General features: G+C 34.0%; 1 protein-coding gene across 1 annotated transcript in view; it reads left to right on the forward strand.

Moving 5' to 3' along the window:
- Positions 1 to 27,728, forward strand: part of LOC137919037 (uncharacterized) — a 397,938-nt gene that overhangs the window by 137,516 nt on the left and 232,694 nt on the right. Inside the window, exon 2 of the mRNA XM_068762000.1 lies at positions 22,027 to 22,072. Coding sequence (XP_068618101.1) covers positions 22,027 to 22,072 — 46 coding nt within the window. The remainder of the gene's footprint in view (positions 1 to 22,026; positions 22,073 to 27,728) is intronic.

A 27,728-nucleotide genomic window follows, 5' to 3' on the forward strand; every position in this document is an offset into this window, starting at 1 on the left:
TGGTCCTTTTCTTATTAATGTTAAGTATGTATTTTAACAACAACAATTTATTTAAAGAAAATTGAGAAAAAACATTAAGATTTGATAAGACGATTACGTGAATCACATCAAGCACTTTGAGGTCGATTCAATTGTCTCTTTACAAGCTGATTAGCGGTTGCAAGCTTTTACATCTCTTTCCAATCAACCTGTAGATAAAGATGAAGTTAATTTATTCAACATTGAATTTTTTAACAGAACTCTTATTGATCGTCGAATGTTTTGTAACTTAGATTGTCTTCACAGTCTTCTTCGCGAGGTGTTATAGTTGTGGAGAAGAAGCAGAAAGAAACTCCACAACAGCACATAAAGCGACAAATTTATAAAGTGATTACCGTGAAATGTATGTTACGTTAATTAATATTCCTATTGGAATGCAACAGGCCTGGAACTTCTGGTAGGACACAATGTGACTGAAAACTATAATTAATTTTGATACGTATTGATCTGAATTTTTATAACCTTTTATGACTAAACACCCGCGTAGATTTCAACTTACTAACTTTAAAATAAAAGTAGCCTAATTATTACATCAACTATCTGCCAGTATAAGTCTCGTCAAAATATCTAGCCATTTCAGATATTATCCGAAACAAACAGACAGTACAAAAATATAAACAAATTATATTTTGGTATAAGAAATGTACATATGTTCAGAAACATAAATTACAAACAGACATTCCAATTTTATTTATTTATATATATTAACCTTACGTTATTTATCATTTCTGAAACCAATATTTTGTATAAGGTGTATCTCGTCTTGTCGTCGTGTACCTAACGAATAAACCAAAATAAAACCGAACATCCTATGGCGAAGCAAGATGTGATCAAATCAACTATCAGTTCTTACATCTATAACAAATCATTCTGTATATACTTCATTATTACACAGATTAAATAATGTAGCACTGTTATTTAGCATGTTAATAGCAGAAATGTAACAGCTATATCTATTATAATTATGAGTCTATATATGATGCCAAAGTCACAATGTTTGCTCTAGAAATAAAAGAACGAATTAACTCAAAGAATACTCATCCAAAAGGCTTCACTAAATGGTGGATTCAACAGAGAATCGAACATCGGATTTTCCGCCTTTTAAGGTAGAGAATAAAATCCTTATCTATAGCCGACTGGCAAGCGCGGGATTACCTGCTACTCGCCCGCATTGTGAACGCACCCTAATGTTTGTTTTTGCGCTTTGATTGTATTGGACTCCGTTTATCGCCCGAATGAATTACGGCTTTGTGGTGCAAAACGTGTTGAAATCAACTGGCATAGCGCTGCATTTTGTACTAAACTGCCTTTATACGTTGTTAGTTGATTTTTATTTAGTTTGTTTTGTCGTATGTGGGCATTTACTTTTGTTTAATTAACATCGTGTTAGATGTGCAAATAGAACAGATATAAAATTATAGTTTTATGGTAAAATTTTGAACTACATATAGCTTGTTATGTCGTACAATGAAAACTAGGATTACACTAGAGAGATTATAAGCGCCTCCAGCTGGATTCTACAGAAGCGCTTTCAATTTAATATATAGGAGCTATATTGAATTGGTGACTCCAACGTGATTTGAACATGCAACCTTCTGATGAATGTGGAATTCTTTCTTGGGCCGGTAGGACTTGGACGTAAAAAGAAGGAATCCGAAGTAGAAGTATATATATTCATTCAGTGTTACTGGGGTTTGTGTATTTATACAGATATAAATAAAGAATTATATTTCTGTGGAATTCACATTTTCGATGCGCTGACGATGATATGATATACCTGTTATAAATATTTAGTTGACGGTAGCGTGACATGAGGAGCTAGCTCTCGAAAGAAATTCGCAGGACATTACAGCATAGAAACACGTTTATTAACACTACGATTATTACACGTTAAAACTAATTTATGCAACAGTTTACACATAAACTGAAGCTTATTAATACAAATTAACTACGCTATGTTTGGAGGTAGCGTGTCTGAGAGATTTTGCACGTGGACATAGGTCTCTACTTTCGTCTACTCTGGCTTGTGCGCTGGTGGCAGAGATTGCAAGAAGAACGCGTTTCTTTTTAAAAGCTATGATAATACATAGTCAATGTGTGATGAGAAATTAGGTGTCCTGTAGGCGGATGAAAGTTATCGATGTAGCCAGAAGAAGTACCAGTTCAGATGACATGGCTCACAGAACAGATAACCATTGGGCCTTAAGCTTCTGGAATAGAGACTGTTCAAAAGAAGGACAGACTACCTTGTTAGTGTCAAGGTAAGACCGCCGAAATACAGCCTATGGGAAAGGCTTATGACCAGGTGTGGGCATCCTCTGGTTGTAATGATGATGACATGATTACTTGTCAAGCGACGTCTTGTTTAATTCTACTTAGAATCAGATTCGGTTCTTCGGACATTAAATTCAAAATTTAAAATTGTTATATATGATCTTAGGCAGTGTTTCACAAAGTGAGGCCCACGCCCCAGAGGAGGAAAAAATAATTGTTAAAAAAGGCAATTTAAAAATGAACTCGGCATCAGTTTAACTCTAGTTTTAATATAAATATTATTTATGTTATATAGGGGGATCTAAGAATTTTAGAAACGTTAAGATGGGGCATGACTTACTAAAAAGGTATAAAAAATATCTACAAATAAGTTTTTAATTGGCGTAATTGAGAATTTTCTGTATAATCTTAAAAGGGATGAATGAGCTGTACTTCTTTGTCTTAAAATCTGTGAATCTTTCAAACCAATTTCAAGTCATCCTGTATAAAGTGAACACTCTGAAATGGTTACAGTAATTTATCATTTATATTTAACAACTTCTGGTTGTGCAAATTTGCACGGTCAAATGAGAAAGTATATTATATTTTATCATGAAGTAATCTGAAATGTTAGAACATCTTTTCTTACTAGATATCTGGATCTATACTATACACTCTTATAAATTTTTACGGCTATTAATTATCATACTGTATATATGTATGAATTAATAAGAGATGTAATGAAAATTGAAAACAAAATCGTATTATTTACTTCGTGATATCCGTATTGTATGGGCGGAAATAAATTAAAAATGACGTATTTATTTGTCAAAAAAGAATATGTCTGACAACGACAATGATAATGGGAGAAGAAAGAGCGGACGCTCGAGAAAATTACCAGAGACGTAATGAATAACGGTCTCGTCTCGCCGCGTAGGCGGCAAAATTGTCCGCCATCTTTGTTTGGAATTATAAGCAACGCGGGCAGCTTTGACAGAGCGAAATGAGGCTAGACAATATAACGGATTTAAGTTTCTTATTCGCACATTGACTTGTAATACAACGGTTAAAATAAATAAAAAGGTTGAGTTTTAATATATTATTTATTAATTAATGTTGCGTAGCACCGTGGCTCATGTTCGGATGTCGCGAGTTCGTATTTCGAACGATTTTTGCGATATATACAAAAAAAATTATTTTTCAGAAATATAATTCCTAATTAAAATAATATATCTAAAAAAGTTCACTAAATGTATTTTTGTATATGCAACGCCGTTCTTATGCCGCTTTCGATTGGTCTTATTGGATATCGATAGGAGAGAACTTTGCCCAACTGTGGACGGACGTCATAGAAATATGACATTTGTTAAAGTATCCATAAAATACCTTACAGGTTCTTGTAAGATCTTCTCAGAACAAAATCCTTTTTGAACCCTCTTGGGTTAAGTTAAAAGGTTCCGTTAGAGAATAGTTCAATTTAATTTTAGTTTCATATGCTTAGGCAATTCTGACATTCTTCTTATTGACCACTAAAATTGCTTTGAGGCTTTGCCTATTTTATTTTAAAATATACAACGTGAAAATTATCTTTATAAATATCAAGAATTTTACTGGAAGTTTTTCCAAGTAAGAATTGATAGGTGGAGAGAGAAATAACGTTGCTTAAGCCGGTTATTTCAAGAGATCGTATCTTACTGAACAGCGACGGGACTCTAAATGTCCTTGAAAAGATGCTAAAGACCTTCTTCCGTCCGTTTTTATCTAGATCCCGCCTTTGTTTCAGTCGGTTACTTCCCGACTAAGCCGGCCGGGGCTGCGGCCTAGACGATTGCCTTGAAACTCGGACTCAAACGTCCGTATCAACATAGAGCTGATACAACATCTTTATAAATGTACTTGTGTAATACTTTTGTCGAATTGAGACATATTTAAAACTACCTGTGCCCGCTACTTCGTACGCATGGAATTTGACAAAGTGAAACCTTTTTTTTCGTTTACTATATTATCATGTTATAACATTTTTTTAAAATAATAGTAACCTAAATTATTACTTATTACATTACCTATCTGCCAGTAAAAGTCCCGTCAAAATCGATTCAACCAATAAACAGACCGACAAATAAAAATTAAAAAATGTAATTTTGTATATATACGGTATATAAATTGATATGCAAGTAGTAAAAAGCGGTTATTTTAAAATAACAAACATATACTTCAATTTTATTTACTTATATGGAAAACCAATAGTTTATGTTAAATGTGCTGCAATTTTGAATTTTCCTTTTAGCAAAAATTCTTTGAAAAGATCGAAAATCTTATTTAGTGAACGAAATGCTTGACGACATAGTTACGTTTTCGACTTGCCACAACCTTAACTATGTCGTTCACCTAATACGGGCGATATCAGACTATTATATTTTTAATTTTCCCCATATATAGTTTATATATGGTGTACAAACATGACTGATTAAATTTTGATTACAAAGCCTTGGCACTTTAAAATATATTTTGCGTAGACTCTGTGATAGGTGGTTATGTCAGCTCTTTATATTCCATACCAAGCGCAAGATCTGACGGCATCTTAACGTCCTTTTTTGGGGTGGAAGATAGACGAGTTCAATAAATTGGAGGGCGACTCGTAGGGTGGCGGTGTGTGGCGGTAAATTGCTCTGTACTGTAAAGGGTAAGTGTTGTTGGAGGGCTCTCGAATGGGGAATTTGATTTTCTTCGGGCAGATACGTTTTGGGTCCTTTGGTCAGTTGATAACCGCAACATGTTATATCGAGAAACTTGATAATGGTAACCTTATTAACTTTTTTTTTCTGAAATTGTCGGTATATATTGGCATCCCTATTCACTAAAACTCTTTTGGATCAGCAGTCCCTTTAGATACGGAGCTCAGTGTTAAATCGAGGCTTTCCCTGCACTTATATCTTAATCGAATGGAAAATTCCTTTACAATATAATGCTATTGATTTTCAAAGTCAAGTTTAATGTACTTATTAAATTTTAAAGATAAATCGAAGATATTATACAGGCCCCAATGGCATGCTCATAATTGCTGAACGAACCGAGATGGATTTCTGCAAGAGTTCTAAAAAGATCCGTAGTTGAACGAAAGTAAAAAATAAGTAAAAAAGTAATCCCAGAGATTGTAATTGAGTGATTTGCAAATAGCAAATATGGCCATCGTAGCCTTAAGTTTCTGAAACGAAGACCTGGAACCTGCGACATCCCGGATAGACAACCTTAATGTAAACGACCCAGGACGTCTATTTACATGTAAAGAAACTAGTTTCATTAATATTTCTATTTTGTATTGTGCCGCGAATGTGTCGGTTAAGCAGTAGCTGTTTAACCTTGACACTTCATAGATGGCGCTGTTAATAGCTGTGTTATTATGACATTCATTGCGGTTGCCGGTCGGTAAAGCAGTTTGCATATCTAAATATAGTTATATATATTGAGGTACACCAGTAGTATACATAAATTAAAATTACATTAAGAGTTACCGTAAGAATAATGATTGTGTTTTGTTTTCCTTCATAGGTGTCAAAACATTATAAAATTTAATATATACATTGTAGAAAGATCAGACCACATCAAACAAATACAAATTGATTGAATAAAGATTGAAGAAAAGAGAGATCGCACGTAAGAAGAAACATCTGGTTTACGAATTTAGACACAAAAACAGTTCTTAATTTGAAAATGCTCCCTCCGGCGCGCAATCGTACGAAGGCTGCGTACTTAAAAATACTCGACTATAATTTTAAATTTGTTATAAATATAATGAATAATTATTTGTTTTTAAGGACTCTAAGAGCCGAAAGACATTGTCCAGCACTCCTATGGCTGAACTCATTATGACGATTATCCCGGACTACTATTGTCTCGGAAGGTATTAATGCTTTAAGCCGTGAAGGCTTTAACAGCTTCGTTGGAAGTGAGTTCTTAGAAAGGAAAGTTCCGTTAATTGTGACAATGATACAGTATTGTATTATGAAACAGTAATGTTTTTTTTACGAAACAGTTACCAGTTTTAAAGAGCCATTGGGAATGTTCAAGATTCAAGATGACATAGGCCTCCCTCAAGGATATCTATGAGGGGTTATACGACGCTACTTCCAATTCTTTGGAGCCTTATCAATGAACAGTGGATTCCTATATAATTAATGCACAAATTGTGAATTATTTATAAGAATGTATTTCGGAAATCGAACTTACGATCTACGATCACAAATCACAGTCCTCTACCGCTTGGCTATCACTTCTTTTTCTTCTACTTTTCACCCGATGGACGCCAACCGCCTGGCATAGGTAATGTGCTGCCCGCATACAACGATTTTCCACGATCTTAACCAAGTATTCGTTCAATAAAATCAGGCGTTACCTTGCGTAAGTCCATCTTAAGTAAGAAAAGGACCAATATGAATACATATACAATACATGCAGTGGTAGTCGTGCAACAAAGTGCACCGCCCGCCAGCTCGCTTATAAATGCGTATGCGGCACACAATGCGAACTACACAACCGTTACCGTCAATTCACTCAACACGTGTTTCACCCCTCCACGGGGCATCTTCAGGAGTTATGTTACACTGATTAGTGCCAAACACCGAGTGTTCAGGGTCTTTGGCGGTGCACTTTGTTGCACGACTACCACTGCATGTGCGGAAGTGGCTAAATATTTGTCCTTTTCTTACTTAAGTCTTCGTTCCACCTAATGGACTACCACTGCTCACCATAAATGATTAAAAGTGTAAAATAATATTAATTAATCAATAAATAAAGAGCTTTTAAGTCGTATTACATCACAGTATACTAGTTATAGGTAGGGCTGTCATATGGAAGTAAATTATAAATCTGTATTCTTACAACATCACAGTACACTAGTTATAGGTAGGGCTGTCACATGGAAGAAAATCTCTATCTGCTATCGTCGGAGAGTTTGCGTATTCCTTATCTACCCGCAGCCCTGCGTAGTAAATCTCGTCAGCACGCAGGTGACAAGTTTTATTTTGTCGGACCACTCCGAGTGGAACGATAACTTATCTCATACCAAACTCGTGGGGGCAGCCGCGTTGCTACTGAACGGAGATACTGCGTCGTTGAACTTATATTTATGACCTGTTTTGGGGGTTGATTTATTTATTAGAGCAGTTGTTGAGGGATGATAGAACGGGTGATACATGGGTAATAGATCCACAGGAGTTTGTATAGTTGAAGCTGATTAAGTTACGGAAATCTATGTAGAGGATATTAAATTGATTGTTTATAGTTTAGGTTCTTCTAAATTAATTCTTATTACCAGTGGATACTTTTTATTCTTATTGATTCTTATTTACAGCGACTTTTCGTGAACTTAATGATGTCGCATGTTCATCTAGTGCAGTGATTCCCAAAGTGGTCTATATCGACCCCTAGGGGTATATGACAACCTGCAAGGGGTCTACGACAGCGAAAAAAATTTGGGGGCCCATAAAATTAAAATGGGGGTCCACGATAGTGGATCATTCGACTTGTTCAATTCGTCACTCTATAAATACGAATGTGGGACAAATACGTTTATTTGTTTCCGTGATCTTGAAACGGAAAGTGCTAAGAAAATCAATTAATTAGTAAACGTATAAATTAACATGTGTTTTTACTTTAAGTTTTTAACACTAAACTTCACTGCAGTTAGAAATTTACAGGAAATCAATATCACAAAAAAGTTTGGGGAACTCTGATCTAGTGGATCTTCTCACGCAGAAATTTGGTTGCTATTTCCTAGATAATATCACTATTTCCACTTCACAAAGCGTTAACGCTTGGAGAAATTACTTAAGAAACTCCAGCAACGCGTCTATCTAGTATGATCGGATGGCATTCCTTCCTTGTTTCCGACGATACCAATTGATTATCGAATTGCGATTATATTTAACTTTTATATATAATCTAGCATAATTATGGCCTGCGTAGATTTCAAATTAAATTCGTGATTTGTTGTATTATCATTTAAATAGTTATTAATATTGTTATTAATAGCACAAATATGACCAGAGCTGCGTACGTCTACATTAAGTAAACATATATTATATGTTGTTGTTGGTAAAATTATAAGAATATATATATATATATATATATATATTGTAATGATGATGTAAATTTAACTTAAGAAAGCGATTTTTTTTTCTGCTCCCCCGAATATTTAGAAATTTGGAATCTCAATTTAGATATCAATTGGAATTAATATTGGAATCACTGAACAATGATAAACTATGATTTCAAAAAATGTCACTGCAAGTCATAGAGTGATATGAAATAGTATAAGATGATCCAAATAATAAATGATATGATATTTATATTAATCTTTCATTACTACTCTGTGTAATTTATGTCACAAGAGTCGAACTTCGTAGACGCAGAAGTTCATCGAAATTTAATAAAATAGTTTTTGAATGTAATACGACGACACTAAACGTTTTTACAACTGGCTGGTTTCAAAATGATTTTAAAATTAAACACACTCTCACGTGCATATAGCGATAGAAGTTAACCTTAAATTATGAAAAAGACACATAATATATATATATTACAATAATTCAATATTACCTAATGTTTTTTTATTATGGGCAGTGGTAGCCCAGCTGTAGAGGACTGAGACTTGTGATCGTAAATCACGGGTTTATACACTGTACATTAATTACATAGTATTGCCACTCACAAATAAGTTTCCAGAGGATGCTCAGCGCGTCCTCTGCGTACTATAATACCACAATACTATCGCCAACCCGCCTGCTAAGGGTTGCGATTAAGTTATCTTCCCCCTAGATATCTTTCGGCGAGGTTTTTGCTCCCCCCTACCACATCTCACAAATTTACTATTAATTTATCTTTAGTTATTTTATTGAAGTTATTTTACTATTTCACTTTAGTAGCTTTTATTACATATTTTTTTTAAGGGAGTGTTCCCTTAAAAAAATATGTAATAAATTGTATTGGTAGAAATAAATTAAAAATGTACAAACTAATATGTAAAATGAGAGAAATAAAGGAACTGTGATATATTTGTATAAGATGTAAAATTAACTAGAAATCTGTGATATATATAAATTGTATAAATAGACTAAACTAAAGTAACTGAGGATGGATGAAAGGTTAAAAGAGTGGAAGAGAAAAGTAGAATGAAATGTAAAATGAAAAAGCAGTTAGATATTGTGAAAAATGAAAAAAGAGAATAGAAATAAAAAAAGAAGTGAAGAAATTAGTAATATAAAAACGCTGTCCCCAAAGAGATAGAGGTAGAAGGAGAGGTCCGCAATAGCGACGCCACAAAAGATTGTATTGATACAACACGTTTAATGTTCTAAGAAACGATTTATTCATTTATATATCTATATAACTATGACCATTAAATTTTGTTGATGATTTTGAATGACGTGGAGCGAAGTAAAGCGCGAGGCTCAAGACCGTTCGGGATGGCGACGTACTGTGAACGCCCTCTGCCCCATCTTGGGGACATATGAATAAATGAAATGATTAAAATTTATTGATTAGTTTGTCTAGTCAGTCAGGAATGTGGTCTTCGCAGCGTACTGACGAAGTAAAACAATGACTTACTACCTACAGACTATAAATGCAGATCTCGTATTCACAGCTGTCACAATTAAATCACTTCGCACTTCCGTCGGCGCGGATAAGTACGAAGCTAATCCTATCCGATTCCCGCCGGAATTGTTCGCCCCTTAGGGCCCCCGCAGACGTGGCGACCTTTGTGCAAAGGCTCCTCGCACACTTAAACTCTATAGAACAATGGACTGTGGGACAACTTGTGATTTAGTGGCTTGTTAGTACTATTCTCTGACAAGTGCGAGAGCTTTTAAGCAACAATATAAAGTTTGACTCCGACGTCTTGAGCGGTGAATGCGTTTGGTTACATTGCTTACTGAATGAGCTATAAAATATAATTATATGAAGCTAAATAAAACTCAGAAGAAAACGTAATTGTGAAAAAGATTATCGATGTCTCCGGAACTCTTACACTAAAGGACACGTAAACGTATATACGCAATTACTCCTAAGTAATAATAAGGTTGTATATATAAAAAGTGCGGTAATTCGTTAAGAAATGTTATTTAACTGAAACATAATATTTTAGGAAACTTTTTTTCGCAAAACTAATTTACCGAAACAACTTTAAACACAAATGAAAGTTATATTTCGCGATAAAGTTATAATCAATTTTAACATTATACTTAGTTAAATGTTATATTCTGAAAACATGTTATATAGTACGAATATTTTACACAGTGTCAAAGATTATAAATATATATTCATACAAATATATTAGTTTAGTAATTGCTGTATTCCGCGATAACGTTATTTATCTCGAAAGGATTCTTATTCTTTTTAGCTGTTGATCGTACTTATGAGATGATAATATATATTGGTCAAACACCTTCGTCTTCAAAATTTGCAGTGTTTTGGAGTAAAAGAGGTTTCGGTGTGCAAACACTACCATAAGTTGAAGCGTTATAGTGTCTTTGTGTGCGTATAAACTTAAGTATATAAATAAGCAAAGACGCGCCAATCCCTTTGCAATACCCTAAGCCGCGAGCCCAAATCTGTGTTAATACTTTGTTTGGAGGAACGCACTCCTCGCTCGCAGGACCGGCGCGGTAATCCCGTCTACTCATTTAATTGAATGTATGGCTTGCCTTTAAGGCGATTACGGAGAAGCCGCTGTATTCGCGCGCAGGGGTCGCGGCGCTAAGCGTTTCGTATAAAGGAATATCTGATCGTGCGATTTACTAAGTAACTTTACTTTGGTGCAGCTGACGCGACGTATTAAGTACATTGCTGCCTCGATATAGAAATTTTAATTTGCAATTTATTATAACTTCGCTATGTAAAGCAAACTTAAAGATAATACGAATTATTTTTGAACGAATATATTGTATCATAATCAATATATATATATATATATATATTGATCAATATATATCATCATTTATACGGCTACATTTTTAACAAGTTCATAATTCTAATCAACAATATATGCACCTTCTATTATTAACAAACTTTTGCCATCTAGTATACAAATTTTTCAATGCCGGAGCGGTAAAAATCAATCAGTTTTTCTGTAAAATATGTCGACAGAAATTTACATTACTGTCCAAACCCTCTAATATAGTATTAAAATTATATTATTAAATAAATATTATTATAGCATTCAAGAGTTTTTAGCAGATCGAAATGTGTTGAACTTTTTACATGATTGATATTATAATGTACATATTAAATATTGTTATATTTTATTTAAAACAACAACTGTTGAATTTTTGTCATTTCTCAACAGATCAACCTACCAAGCCGGTGGTAGCTTACTACTTTTAGTGTTAAAATAATCGACAATTCAAATGCGATTTCTACTTGAATAAGGATATTTTGAATTTCGAATTTTAAAGTTAGGCCTCCTCAACCCATTACAACAATCACAATAAATACTTGAAGCTTAAACTTATTTCGAGTTAAGATTTATCAAGTTAGCAAACTTGGTTTTCTTATTTCTATAACATAAATCTACTCCGACTGCGTTCTTATAAAGAAAACTCGAACAATACCAGTTGAGAAATGCCGCAGAAAGACGAAAGATCCGCGCGAAGACAAAGAAAGCGGTACAAACATTTCGTCCTTGTTGACTTAGCTTGTCCGCGACGGGTCAACTGATATTTATTTGCGGATATCCGCTACACTACATTAGCTTTATTCCGCAAAGTAACTTAGTTCGTACTATTGTAAGATTCTGTAGACGATATGTTCAATAAAAGCAATTTAAAAAATATTTCTGGAAATTTCTACAGTGTTTAATGGAATCAGGCGTTACCTTGCGGAAGTCCATCCTAAGTAAGAAAAGGACCGATATTTAGCCACTTCCGCACATGCAGTGGTAGTCGTGCAACAAAATGCACCGCCCGCCAGCCCGCTGATAAATGCGTATGCGGCAAACAATGCGAATCACACAACCGCTACCGCCAAATTACTCAACTCGTGTTTCACCCCTCCACGGGGCATCTTCAGGAGTTATGTTACACCGATTTGTGCCAAACACAGAGTGACCATCCAAATTTCTACAGATCTTGGGTTTGGAATACATATCCGTGTAGTGACTGATGCAAGATGTAATGTACCACTGGATCCCATAACGCGCAAGAGTCCTATATGCCGTGGTCCTAGTCTCACTTCCACAGTGTAGTAATCACTGCCTGTCCACGGAGAGGCCGTCTATTCCAGAAGCTTTCTTGACTTTGGAGGTTTATAAGGACCATCGGAGTTGCTTCATATTAAACGATGGATCACATGTTCCACGCACACGTTGTCAATAAAAGTTTTTAAAACTAAAAAGTTTTAAAATTTTATTAAAACAGAACTATCGTAAGTAAGAAAAGGACCAATATTTATTAATAAAATGCGGCGGTTGTGTGATTCGCATTGTTGGCTGCATACGCATTTATCAGCGGGCTGGCGGGTGGTGCATTTTATTGCACGACTACCACTGCATGTGCGGAAGTGGCTAAATATTGGTCCTTTTCTTACTTAGGATGGACTTCCGCGAGGTAACGCCTGATTCCATTAAATATTTAAGAACTATCGTAGTCACGTATGAAGTATGTTACAAAACCTTTTTTAATTATAATAAAAAATATTACATTGACCGCGACGGTAAATGAATTTTAATTTTATTCGAATGATTCCATAATGTTTTTTGTTTAAGTTTCTTATTTATTTTACACGAACAAAAGCTTAAAAAATCTAGCAACATCTTACTTCAACTGGATGGTATTATTGCTTCAGGGTGAGCTTTACTCGGAGGTTGTGATGTGAGCTTTGTCATCAAAACTATCCAGCTGTAAAATAAAACATCACGTAGGACAAATCGGTATGTATTCATTGTGTATACTTTGATGTTCAAAGGGTTTCATAATGCCTCGGTGAAAAAGGTTGAAAAATATTCTTATTTTTACATTGTAGTCTCTCGAAGTGTTTTCGTGTAAACAAATGAGAAATAGGAACATATGTGTAATAAATAATAACACATACGTATAGTATCAATAAGGATAAAAGTTGAGGTCTTTGAAAGATGGAATTGTTTTCTGGGAAAGAACAGCGCTTTGTGGAGTTTCTCTCTATCTAGTAAAAACATCTTGTTGGTCGTCCTGTGGTGAAATGAGCTTCGATAATTCAGGGGGTAACTTTTTTTTAAATTTCACGCTGTGCTATACTGGTGTTAAAAATTATTTTAGACCGGCAACTTTCTTTTCCTTGTTTTGCTTAGTGAAGGTCCAATTTCTGCATTCCTTCTTCGCGATGTCGTCCCTCTGTCAAATTTGTGGCCTTTCCCTTATGCTCGGGGTCTTTATTGTAGTAAGCTGTTGCACCTGGAGTCTTGTTTTCTGTCAAAGTGACCAGCCGATTTGAGATTGTCATTCCGATTCGGACTAATTTAACCAAAAGAAAAGTCCCGGGGATTTCTCTTCTTAGTCTTTTGAGTTCAGTTTATTTATGGCCTCTTCAGTGGTGTCCTCAGCTTCTACTATATAGGAAAGCATAAAAAAACGCATTGGTTAAATGTTAATTATTTCTTGTAGGCTGTTATATTAAAGCTTTATTTTTCTGCCATATAAATTCAAATGACGACAAGATAAGTTTTTAAATATTTAAACATACAACATATCTTTATCTCTGATTTTACTTCGTATAAAAGCTAAAAAAAAAGCGAAGTGAATTGTTTTCAAAGTATTTAGTTAATGCTTTTACAGACACTAGGTGATTCAGTACAAAGAGGATCGGATCGCAACAAGGGGACGAGAACAAACATTGCGCTTTATAATAAGCCGATGTGGAAAGGAGATTTCGGTTCGCGGGTCAGGGCGCTTTTGTTGGTGCTCATTGCGCATTCAAGTCGCGGCCGACGGTTTGAGGGGCGAACAGTATCTATAAAGATGTCAAATACACTCCTTCATTGTGGTCGAAATATTTTTTATGCGACTCCTTTTCTGACAGGGTTTAAAGGTCGTAAAGCTACAGGTCATAAATGAATCATTAGAATTATTCTTTTCTTCTTAGTATACCATATTCGTTCATTTTAAAAAATGATGATCTGTTTTCAGATCATGTCATGTTAGAATTTTTTCTAGTAACTACTGCGAAATTGTAGAATGTCATTATATCTATCTTATCAACATCTCAGCCATCAGATGTCCACTATTGGACATAGGCTTCCTCTTACCCCCTTCCACACGATCTCTTAACCCTTACGATACTGTAGGTATATATATGTCCCATCAAACATATGGACTGTTGGGACATAACGTCCCCCTGAATTGTAACGAGAGACTGCTACGTCAAATTTATAAGCAGTTTGGTTTGAATGGTCCATTTAGTCAATTTAGTCTTTACACTCCTTAAATCTTAGTGAAAATTATATGTTTATCGCCAATTGGCACAAATAAGTACATTCACACGCCTGAAGTAAGGATTAAATATAATTTAAATTTTAGTCCTGACACACTATTGTACTGCAGTATCGAAAGGGTTAAACCTTTTTTTTTAGGTTTAAATTTAAAATCAAAAGTGTGTTATTAAATAAATCTTACAGCATTCAAAAGTTTTTAGAAAAACAGTTAAATTTCCTTTAAAGGAGTTGTGTTTAAAGGAGCTGTTGAGTTTTTCACAGGCTCTTGTCAATAGATTAGCCTTCGGAGCCTATAGTAACTTACAATTTGTAATGTGTATATAATAAAATAATAGACGATTCCAAATCACATATAAATACATAATTGTATAAAGATATTACGTATTTGAATTTAATTTTGTACGCATATATAAAAAATTGTGTGGAAACTTGATAATTTTTTGAAAATATACTTTGAAATTTTGTACATATGAGTTTATCTTTATGTTGTCGTTTCGGTTAATATTTACCGGAAATAAAATAATTAATTTATTTATTACAAATTTATATAAAAATAAAGTGATCACTCTAAAATATGATATGTAACATCTTTTCATCATCATTTTTTTAGTGAAAGATTAAAAATATATACGTTATTCCTCTTAGCATAATATATATATATATACACTACATATAAACATATATGTATATATATATATATAAACGTATAAATGAAAACGTGTCTCTCTCTACTCAATATATTTAAAACCTATATATCCAATCGTCGTAATAATTAGTACATATATGACATATATTCAGGACGATTTTTGAAAAACTTTTTTCATTTTTATCAGTTTGTGTTTAAATACTGCTTTTTTGCAGATTTTTTATTAAACGTATATCACAGCAACACGTGAACGTGAAAATACACATTTTAACAAAGCTATAAAGAATCAATTTTTTTACTACAGCTTTTCCATCTCATTAAACAGAATATTGAGTTTAGACGCAATAAACAACGTAATCTGTGCACTATTTCAAAAATATTAAAATCTCGTTGAGAAAACATCAGTTATATATGACAGATAATAATGGATCGTAGGTAGATAGAAGTAGAGCTTAAATTTCAATCTCCCATAAATCACATACACAACCCCTTCCATTCGAGTGTAAACTAAGATATTTATACCCCGCGACCCATTTGTTACGGAGGCACATTGTGACGGATCCCGCACAGAATACGAGCCGGAATCCGCTGTAATACGAACTCTTTGAAGTCAAAATCTTTTTTGTACAAAAATAAGTAAGCTATTCTTATGTCCTCCTGTTCACGTGTGTTACGAAATTTAATTGTAACCACATCCTTCTTTGTGTGGAATCGATATATAAATAATGTTTTTTTTGGTAGAGTTTTTACACGATGATCTTTATTACTGACCATTTGTTCGAAACTATTTTAAAATTAGCGCGCCATAGTGCTTCTTTTTTATATGCATTCATTTTAGGGACTTTTCGTTCCCCTTTCAAAGAGCAATAACAGAGACATTTTCATCAATTAGTTTTTTATCATTCTTTTTCTGCTTTCTCTTTTCTCGTCCTTCAGAATCTATTCCACAATAACCTCCTTTCAAACTTCAATTTTGGTCAAAAGCACATCACCTCTCTTTCTTTGCCATATTCTTTGATATCATTTTTGGTTACAATTTGTTTCTATACTTGTTTCTGTTTTTATATGTTTATTTTTAATTTATTACTTACAACATTGCGTTTCGCTTTACCTGATCTTATTATTAACTTTTTTATTAATCACCTCTTTTATAATTCTTTGTCAAAATCTTAGGAAACAGTGAAGATGTTCTCTGACTGCCATAAGAGAAGCGACAGTGTCACTTTCCACCCTGTCTTCCAGTTCTCTTTCGTACTCCATCTCTCTCTACCGAATACGAGACAGATCGTTAATGCGTGTCCCACGGTCTAGTCCACCGCTGGGTCACAGATGCACGAGGGACTCTACTTGAGTTTAAACCTGTATAGATACTTAAATCAACAATAGTGCGTCTTTGTATACAGGATGATTAGGTACAAATGCAAAAACTTTAAGAGGTGCAAATTCATTAATTTTAGAAATAATAAATAAGTAATGATAATACAATAAGGAAAAGCGTTTACTGAGTAAATTATTTTTACTGTTTCTTCTTGCAGACGTTGTATAAGTATAGGTCTATCGCTGTTTGGCATATTTGGCGTTATACACTCAAAGAGTTTAAGTGTTTCATATTGTTTTATTTTGCTAAATTATGATTTATTTGTTAGTTAAATATACAATATGTTGATTCATTTTTTTATCAAGATCACAAATGCGATGAAAACAAAGCCACAAGAGCCGACATTGACAGACACTAGGTTCAAAAGGAGCTTTGCCAGTTTTCGGGTTGACGTCTTTGCAAGTTGCATCCGACAGTTTAAATCAAAGGTACAAGAGCTTCGAACGGGCCCTGATTTGTGGGAGCTCGCAATAAATCTTTACGGTCTGGAGCGGTGAGTGCAGATCGGCAAACGCAGCATAGCTACAAGTACGAAAGAAAGGTCGGCTAATAAAAAATTTAACAGCTGAAACAAGAAAGTGTAATAATAACAAAAAAAAAAACAAAATGTTAGTAACAAAAGAGAAAATAATACAAAATGGCCACTAATATTTGATGCTGTTGGCATTTGCTATTTATTTGTATATATGTAATACCCCTGCATTTATATATATATATATACGTATGTATATATTTGCTTGTATGTATACCCTGAACTGTTCTCTCCTTTATGTCTCTTATCTCCATTTAAACGTTGTCTGGTAGAGATCGCCTCGAGCGATAATACAGCCTCTTGTACCTATTTATAACTAGTTTCTATTTTTATCTATGATGCACAATGCAAAATAAAACGACGGATAGAAGACGATGAATAGAATGTAAATAAAAGTTATAGAGTGAAAGATATTGTGAAGGATGGAAGAAGAAAAATGAAGGAGAAAATATCTCGTAAGTCAATGTATTTAACAAAGATAGAAGAACGAGAGGCTATCCAAAAAAAGAGATCCATGTAGTAAAAAAAAGGTTGATAGATGGCTTAATGAAGGTAAAGGTTATGTATATCGAGCGCTGCCCACCGGATTGGAAATATAAAGATAAGGAAGGTCTATGTCCAGCTTTCGACTTCCCACAGCTGAAGTGATGATAATGATGATTATACTATCTTAACATCAGAAGTTCTGAGCACGTCGATTCAAATTTCCTCTTGGTGTAAGCCGACGGAGGCAGCGGACATTAAGTGATAAAGGGAATGGCGCAGCGCGTGTTTGTACGCGGTAAAACGTTGGATTTTATTACCGGAACGCTCTATGGGAACTGTTTGTAGCTTGTACCGAGCTGCGTGCATTTGTGGGTAGAGGTGTAATTCATAAGCGGTAGCGTTTTATCAGTGACAATGAAAATTTCATATTTTATTAATAACATAATATATCAATATCGATCAGATATCTTGTGTTCCATATACAAACTTATATTATATAATAAATCTATATAGATTAAATTATATAATTTTTATAATCGGTGCTAAAATATTAATTGTTTTATTTAACTTGTTACAAAGTTTGTTTGTCGATAATTTTGTTTTCTTCTGCTCACTCTTTACACTTTAGTTCGTTCTATCAAGAATGAACGCTCTTTACCTGCATTCAATAATAGAACAAGCCTTCTATCATCCCAAGACTACAGTTCCTCCTTCATAAGCGATAGCGTTTTATCAGTGCCAATTCATGTTTTATTAATAAAATAATAAATTAAAAATAAATATATAAAAAATAATATGTCGATGTCGATGAGATATTTTGTGTTCCATAACCTATATAACAAATCTATCTTTTAACAGGTGCTGAAATACGAGTATCAATAGTTTTGCTTTACTTGTTACAAACTTTACTTGTCGATGATTTGTTTTCCGTCTCATCCTCACTCTTTACACCTCACTGTGACACTATATACCTACCCACCCTTTTGTTTTACAAAAAACAATCACTTTTTACCTGCTGTCAACAATAGTACAAGCCTTCTAACATCCCAAGACTATACTTCCCCCCTTCTATCACGCCAAAAGTATACAACGTCTCTTCAGCTTGGATAAAGTTTCTCTATCATTTTTACAACATAATACACTTCTTTTGTTCAAGTATCACTAACAACCCATTCCTTCTTATAGTCACTTTAGAAAACCGTTAGAGACCAGCTTAATATTGTCGTCTATTTCGTTTAATTACTTTCGCTTAGATATAAACTAACATAATTATAACCAGGGCTTTGTACCTATAAAATAGGCAAACATATTTATATCTGTTCTTTGTTAGATGTTGGTGTGCCTATCTGACATATATAAATATATATAACAAATATACAGAAATATATAAAACCTTGCTTCTATAAGTACAGTCAGCCTCATGTCAAATATTCAAAGCGCATATTAATAGTAAATTCACGAAAAAAACTTATTCCTTGAATCCTTGGCGTTGATGTCGCCTGATTATTTTGATTTCATTTAGGCTATATATGATAAAGTATATGTGTATAAATCTGTATTGTTAAACTTTTAAAATATGTGTTGTTATGGAGTTTATTTCTGTTTCTTCTCTACAACTATAACACCTTGCGAAGTAGAGTAAAAAATAAAATAGATTTAAATAAAATAAGCAAACGATAAAAGAAGTTCTTTATCAAATCTCTCTTAATTTTTATTCTTGTCAAAACCCGCGCCAAGTCCGTAACTTGTGCCGCAGAAGTAAACACGTCCACGTTTCGGACCGCGAGCAAAAATAGTAATTCTCAATTCGATAAAACCGAAATGAAACTCGTCGATTGCTTTATACAATTAATTGAATTTTTAATACCGTTTATTTTTTATATCCAGTTAATTACAACCGGGTGCTATTTGCTGTAGATTGATATTTTTTATTAAAACACATAAAGCCAAATTGTTAATTGTATAAATGATAATATATCGACTATCATTGCTGCTCGATTTTATTTGCTGATGACTGAATATAGGTATATTTGAGATGAAATTTATAATAATAAGTCCTTTTGATATTTTGCTAGTTCTTGTTCCATTCAGGTTGAGTTTTTAAGTATTGTTGAACAGTATAAAGGAATAATTGGAATACTTTATTTAAATAAAAAATGGAGTAATATCTGTTACAAGAAAATTTTGATAATTGTTAATATATTATGCTAAATATGCTATGTATTAAAAATAGCTGCAGAAATCTAAATTTCATTTTTCAAAAGTAAACAAATTCTTCAAGATTTATGTGTATATTAAAATTCCACAAGATATATAAGACGTTACGTTTCTTACTTTAAAATCTAAAATTAAAAGTGAATTATTAGTTGAATCTTATTAAAGTATTTAAAAGTTTATAGTTTATCAAAATGTGTTAACCATCGATTTATTGACTTATTTATATGATTGGCATTCATTCAAAAATAAAAACAGTACAAAAACTTTTAAGATAAACGGTTTTTTAAACGGTTTTATTTGATACCCATATTATGGTGGTTTTGGAAAAATATGTACCTAGTCCGCCATATTGGAACGGCGTCCATCTTGAATTTTAAATTTTGACATAATCATCGTATTTTACTAGTGTAGCCCTTTCATTTGATATCCATATTGAGGGGGTTAAGGAAAAATATGTAATCTGCCATTTTGTTACGGCGGCCATCTTAGATTTATAATGTTATTGATTTTATTATATTGTATTGTCATCAAAATTAAATGTGTGAACCAAATTTCAGATCAATCTGACAACGGGAAGGTGCTTAAATTTCAATTTCTAATTTTGACCCAAACAAATTCCGTACGGGTCGAACTAAATAAAACCGTTTAAAAATACCAACTGTTATGATTCTGGCCGGCTCTTCTCGACAGATAACCGTTCTGAGCGAGCGGTAGCTTACTACTTGTAATGATAAAATACTCGACTATTCATAATAAAGGTTTTTTTTTCTATTATGTCACTCTCAAGAAGAATCGGTGAAAGAAATTTAACAGACAGGTAGTTGTTTTTTTTTTGACAAAACACGAGAAGTTCTCCCTTCTCTGCTGGCAGTGCCTGGTGCCTGCTTGCAATTCCCTGTTTAAAGTGCAAATAAATCACTTCGATTCTTAAATGGAAAACAGCTACCTTATCTATTATATTCCACACTCATCACAAAGTTCGTGTTATAGAAATACTTACTGAATCTAATCACCGTTATGTCATAGAGTTTAACTAAGAAAAGGACTAATATTAAGCTACTTCCGCTATGTAGCAGTAGTCGTGCATTGAAATGTACCGTCCGAAAACCCGCTGGTAAATGCGCGTGCGGTAAACAATGCTAAACACAACTACCACCGTTAATTCACTCTATACGTGTTTCACCTCTCTACGGGGCATCCTCAGGAGATGTTACACCGACCAGTGCCAAACACCGAGTGAGATTCACAGGCACGCGCATTTATCAGCGGGCTGATGGGCGGTGCACGTCGACGCACGACTACTGCTGCATAGCGGAAGTAGCTATATATTAGTCCCTTTCTTAGTTAGGATGGACTTCCGCGAGGTAGCGCCTGAATCTATAAGAAATTTCATAGAGTTTCTTAAAATGGTCATCACCATTTCAGCCGTGGGATTTCAACTGCTGGACACGGACTTCTTGTATAGATTTCCAATAAGACCATTTGAAAGCCACCTTCATCCAGTTCCTTTCAACGAAATTAACAAGGTCTATTCCTACATCATTCGCGTGCTGATCCGTGGTCTTTACTCCAGACTAAAAACCCCAGTGCTTCAATGCCCACTTCCTGCTGGCTGCTGGCTGCCCGTTGTCGCTTCAACTTTTTAATACGTTGAACTTTATTGATTACTTTTGTTTGTCCACGAATCTACTTATATCTAGAAATATGAAAGATTACTATATCAAGGGATCCTGATTACATATCGAGACAAGCCCTAGAATAGAAGCCTTAAGGGAAGCGAAGACGTGGCTGCCCAAAGCAAACCTGGCGGCGGACGATCACTGTAGATGTGAAGGCAGTTAGAATGACGTGGAGCGAAGTAAAGCGCGAGGCTCAAGACCGCATGCGATGGCGACGTACTGTGGACGCTCTCTGCCCCTTCTTGGGGACATAGGAATAAATGACTATATCTAGAAATATGAGAGAAAAGCTTTCATGTAAATCAATGACTATAATATGTGTTTATTTTGTTTCAGTGGAAATCACGATGGGGCGTTGTCACCAAGCTGTCGCCAGCTGCAGGTATGTCTGTTCCTCTAGACTATCTACAAATTAGTATCCGCATACTGACTTAGTGTGCGGATACTGCCTTGTACTGCCTCAAAAAAGTTATAGAGTCGCGATAAAAAGTGTAGGTGATAGGAAGTGAAGAGTGTGATGGTAGAAGTTATTAAAATCCTCACAGTCATTCACCATATCTCCTTCTTGGAAGTTCTTCAAACTCATCGATTTATGGGTATTTCAGATGTGCCACTGAAGAAATATAAAACCAATAATAAAAAAATATTATTGAAAAAAGTATACTATATCCAGGAATACACTAATGTTAGTGTGGAAGTAAAGGTTGTTGGTGCTCATTCAAAAAGCAAATGTCAATCGCTCTTTATAAAACTATATTTGTAAAGAGCAACTGTTGGTTTTTTCGTCGACTCTTCTCAGCAGAGTTGTCTTCCGAGCCAGCGGTAGCTTCATGAAGGGATTTCGCTGCCGACATTATATATTGATTAACTATTCTAAAGTGCTTATAATAGCCTATTCGAATATAGGAATAAAGGATTTGATTTCCACGAGTGCCTTCACTCGATTCACCCATCGGATCTATTACTCTTGTCAAATCAGGTTGTATTTGGAACCCTCGTAGTTTTAAGTCGAAAGATGCTGCTATAAGAAAGCTCAATCTAATTCAAGTTTCTATCAAGTTGGGTTTTTCTAGCATACTTCTTATCACCTATAGAAGTGATAACTGTAAATGATCCTATATGGATGATTAAAACGTAGAAACGAGAGAGTGTTTTTTAAAGTAACTTTCTCTAATAGTATGGTACCCTATTCCGAAACACTCGACATAAATTACGATTACATGAAAGCGACGAACGCGCTCAGGTTAACGCTTAACACGCCATTATAAGAACATTAATTCGTCGTTCAATTAATTATTCCTGAAACTATTTTAGACGATAAAAGTTTGTAATCTCTAATGGCGGGACCCGGGCTCCAGGAGCATTAAGTGTTCCATGTTGAACACGGAAGATTTGGGGTAGATACGGGCGTAGGCATCGGTTCGTCAGCGGTATAAGTCATAAGCGATCCTCCTGAAAACCAAAAAAGAAATCATACATATATTATTATAGGAGTGCTATTGAGCCTAATCTATATTGCAAAATTAAAAGAGGATTATAAAAAAAAGTAACTGTCTAAATAATGCATATCCTTAAATGGAGACCATAGACCTGCAGCGCAAGTCTTGGAAGACGTCCTGTACCACGTGTTGTTCATCTATCGACTGACATGAATGGATATAGAAATACGAATTTTAAAAACGCTTTTACTTTTTGCATGTTTATCATACACTGATAGTAAATGGATTATACATTCACCTCTTTGAAACTTTTAAAACTATTACATTTAACTATAATATCCAGTGTAATATTTAATATAATCAGGCGTTACCTTGCGGAAGTCCATTCTAAGTAAGAAAAAGATCAATATTTACCCATTTCCGCACATGCAGTGGTAGTCGTGCAACAAAGTACACCGCCCGCCAGTCCGCTGATAAATGCGTATGCGGCAAACAATGCGAATCAAACTACCGCCACCGCCAAATTACTCAACACATGTTTCACCCGTCCACGGGTCATCTTCAGGAGTTATTTTACACCGATTAATGGGCTCACTCTGTGTTTGGCACTAATCGGTGTAACATATACCACTGCATGTGCGGAAGTGGCTAAATATTGGCTTTTTCTTATCCAGTGTAATAGTATAATAAAAACGCTTCCGCTTATGACTTGGAATGTGAAATAAAAAAGCGCTTTCAACTTCCCCCCAGCGCGTTCCGATACCGGTTTTTCGTGAAATATTTACCTCCATTGTTAGAATTGTGTAGACATTAAATCGGTGTGATAATCTATTTGTTAAAGCGAATGCTATTTTCATAAATATGCATTGTTTGACTTTATAAAGGTAAGCGAATTCTGAAGGACAATTATTTTGTCTCCCCCTTTTTTATCTAACTTAAAGTTACAATTTTTTTAACTTTTCTTAATAATATATACAAATTCACTATTCAACTTATGATGGACTATATCTCTTATTAACATCAAGTTCAGTCTACAACCTGTACGGATTAAATGCTATGTGATGAACGATGATAGCGATATAACGATGAACGAAATGACTTGACAGGAACAGGCTATAGAAATGGAGGGGGACTTTGTGATTTTTTTATAATATTTGTAATCGCATATTTAATAAATATTAAAATAGCCTGAAAGCGAAAACATTAACACTAAGATGTATTATGTTTTTTGAAGGCTTAATGAAGTTGAAATTTAAGTTTAGGATATCTTTCCACACAAAGATCCTTTGACAATATTTTTAAATATAGCAAAAGAAACTTTTTAAATATTGTTTTAGTTCCATTTGAAAAATGCTAACTCCATTAAATCTAGTCTTAGGTATATAAAATTCGCTTCGCTTCTAGTAGTTATATGTTAATATTTAAAATTTTGTTTGTTTAACTTAAGTTATTATGTATTAGCTTATGTTTTCGATTTGTTTATTAAAAGTAAAAGCAGTGGTAGCTCAGCGGCACAGGACTAAGATCTGCGATCGTGGCAATCCAATGTAATTAATTCAAACTTTGTTCATTAATAAAATAGGATTGCCATTGCTGCAGCCGCAACCCCATAGATATCTTTGAGAAAGGCCTTGCAGTTGTCATATTTGCTCTGGAATGAAGAAACACGTGTATCGTCGTGAACACAGTCTTCTATGATAAAATAAATGCTGTAATACGCTACCACGCTGTACAATTTAAACCAATAGCATTGGGGAATCCCTGCCAGACGTATTTCATTAATATAAAAACAGAGAGCATTTATTAGTCGAAAAAATAAAATACACATAGTTCATAAAAAAATAATTGTCAAGTATAGACCGAATAATGATCAAAGACGGTAGCTTTTTCACTTTTACTATTTACAAAGCATGAAATTAATGTTGGAAATATTTTTAATGGGTTGTTCGTACGTGGGAATATGCACCTGTTAGCTTCTGTGTTGAACCAATAAAAAATGATAGCAATACACGTTTGATTTGTAACTGAGAGTGTTATCTATGTACGTGGAAAAATATTAGAAACCTAAATAATATTAGAAATATAGATAATATTAGAAATACAAGAAAAGTAGCTATGTATATATATACATCGACAACTATAAATAAAGATAAACGTTATACTTTTCTCTAGACTCCACAAAATTAGTTACTCTTTTGTACGGCTGTGAACGGTTTTACATTCTATCTCCTGGTATTCCTGTGAATTTTTTTTTTGTAAGTCGCTTTCTCATGACTGAGGATCATGAAGAAACACGTCGACATTCTCTGTAATTGTTCTTCAGAATTTTCTGTTTTGTAAAAATTAAAACAGCCGTACACAGTGGTTTTGCACGCTTTTGAAACTTGCCAATTTAACTTCTACACTGTCGACTCCTACAAGCTTATCCAGATTATTCGAGATTCTTCGTGAAATATGCCGAAGTGCTTGAGGATTTCCAAGAAGACTGTTGATAAGCGGATCCTCATTGAATGACGAATGAATAGAGAGCTATGTAAACGGGAATCGTAATATGCAGTGCCAAAACCAAATCTCTAATTAGTCTATAATTTTAATCATTATATAATAAATGCAAAAAAAAACATAAAAAATGTACATTGAACTGTAATGATTTAATAAGATATTACAATGCTGAATTGCTCTATCTCAATTAAGAATATTTTCGAAGTGATGACAAAACAAGTAAACTAAGTTTGTTGTGGATTCGTCTTAGATCAGGGTACAAAGTTAATACAAATAGCTTTAAGTTAAACATTGTTATTACATAGAAGCTCAATTTGATTCGGTTTTGTACCGAATTAGACACAACTGAAAATCTTTTCATTATGTACAAAAGTGATCACTATGAATTATTTATTTGAATAATATACCCTATAGATATATATACCTCAAATAGGAAATGTTACATAATAACAAAGATAATAACTAGAAAAATAAACAATTTATTCAATCAAGTACAAGAGGTGGTCTTATCGATCGAGGCGATCTCTACCTGAAAACCTTTGGTTGAATATGAAGGAGAGGGCAGTTTAAAATGTACATAAAAAAACCTTTAAAATATACTAAACATATGTATGTACACATAAACATACATACAAACATACCTATATAAATATTACTCTACACTATTGTTATTTGTAATAATAAAATGTATAAAGGAAATAGAAACACACAAAGAACGCACAACAGGGGACCTCCATATATTCTAGCAGGCTATAAAAACTAGTTAGGAGGAATAAGGCACATTCAGCGCGGAGTCTAATTCCGCGGCGGGGTGTGCCGCACGATAAATAACGGGAACAAATTAAAAAGTCGCAGGCGATGTTATTGCAGATATACGGTCACCGTGAGGTTGGATATTTTAGGACATGTCCCGGTTTTAGCTTTTAAGTTTTTTTTTGCATATGTTGGAGTGTTTACTTTTTACAGTAACAAAATAAAAAGAACATCTGGTAAATTTTGCCAGATGACGCTATGTGTATATATATATATATATATATATATATATATATATATATATAGTTGCTTTCAAAACAATATATGAGATAACTTGAAAATACCAAAATTAAAGAGTTATTAAAAAATAAGTTTTGTTATGCCCAAGATTCCTAAAAGATATGAGAAGGCAAGAAGAATGAAGCCAAAACAGCTATCTTACTTATCATAAGAGTTTTATTAACAAGATACCTTAAAAATCTGTACATTACTGTCAAACAATGTCAATTAAAAGCTCGTTATAATGAAATTTAAAAAACATCTGCAATGAAAATATTATCAAAGTTGAACACTAGTAGCATAGTGATAGGGGATTGGGACTTGCGATGGTAGGCCGGGAGTTCGATTTCTGAGATACAATCGTTTATAATACAATTTGTGTATTAATTATAAAAAAAATATCACTCCTGACAAAGAAGTTTCCAGAGGATGAGCTGCAGCGTACTCTTCATATCATAATACCACATTGCGATTGCCAACACACCTGCACAACATGGTGATTATGATATATCCCTCCATAGATATCTTAGGGAAAAGTCCGTGCCTTGCAGTGGGCGTAGATGTAATTGTAAAAAAATGAACTTATTAATGTAAAAATAGTAAATAATTTAAAACATTAAATAAAAAATGTAGTTCTGTCTGTTCTGTCTACTGTGATCTCCGATTTAATTCTTTATTTTTCTTTTTATTTTCCTATTGCATTGCCATCGGTCAATAGTTTTTAAGGGATAGTTTATTAAGAGCCGAAAGTTTCTAGAGTGCAGACCACGAACAGGTAAACGCAGCGGTAGATCCCCTCTAGGTAGACCGACGACATAAGATGATCTTCGAGCGAGGCGTATGCTTTGAAGTGGGCATCCATCTGCTGAAAAGAAGAAGAAGGATTTATTATTATGCTACAATAGCAAACCTTTATTGTCTTCAAACTTAAATTCGTAGCATTCCATAGGTTAACTGTGCTTGTGTCGATTCCATCGCGTTATAGGCAGAGATACGTTATACGAAACGTGAATCTAACGTACAGCAGGTTTTGGAAAGCCTCTGTACAATAAATAAACCTTTACC

The sequence above is a fragment of the Battus philenor genome, unplaced genomic scaffold, assembly GCF_028537555.1.
Source record: "Battus philenor isolate CCGP_79_NKW_IND1 unplaced genomic scaffold, ilBatPhil1.0.hap1 SCAF_15, whole genome shotgun sequence".
Lineage (NCBI taxonomy): Eukaryota > Metazoa > Arthropoda > Insecta > Lepidoptera > Papilionidae > Battus > Battus philenor.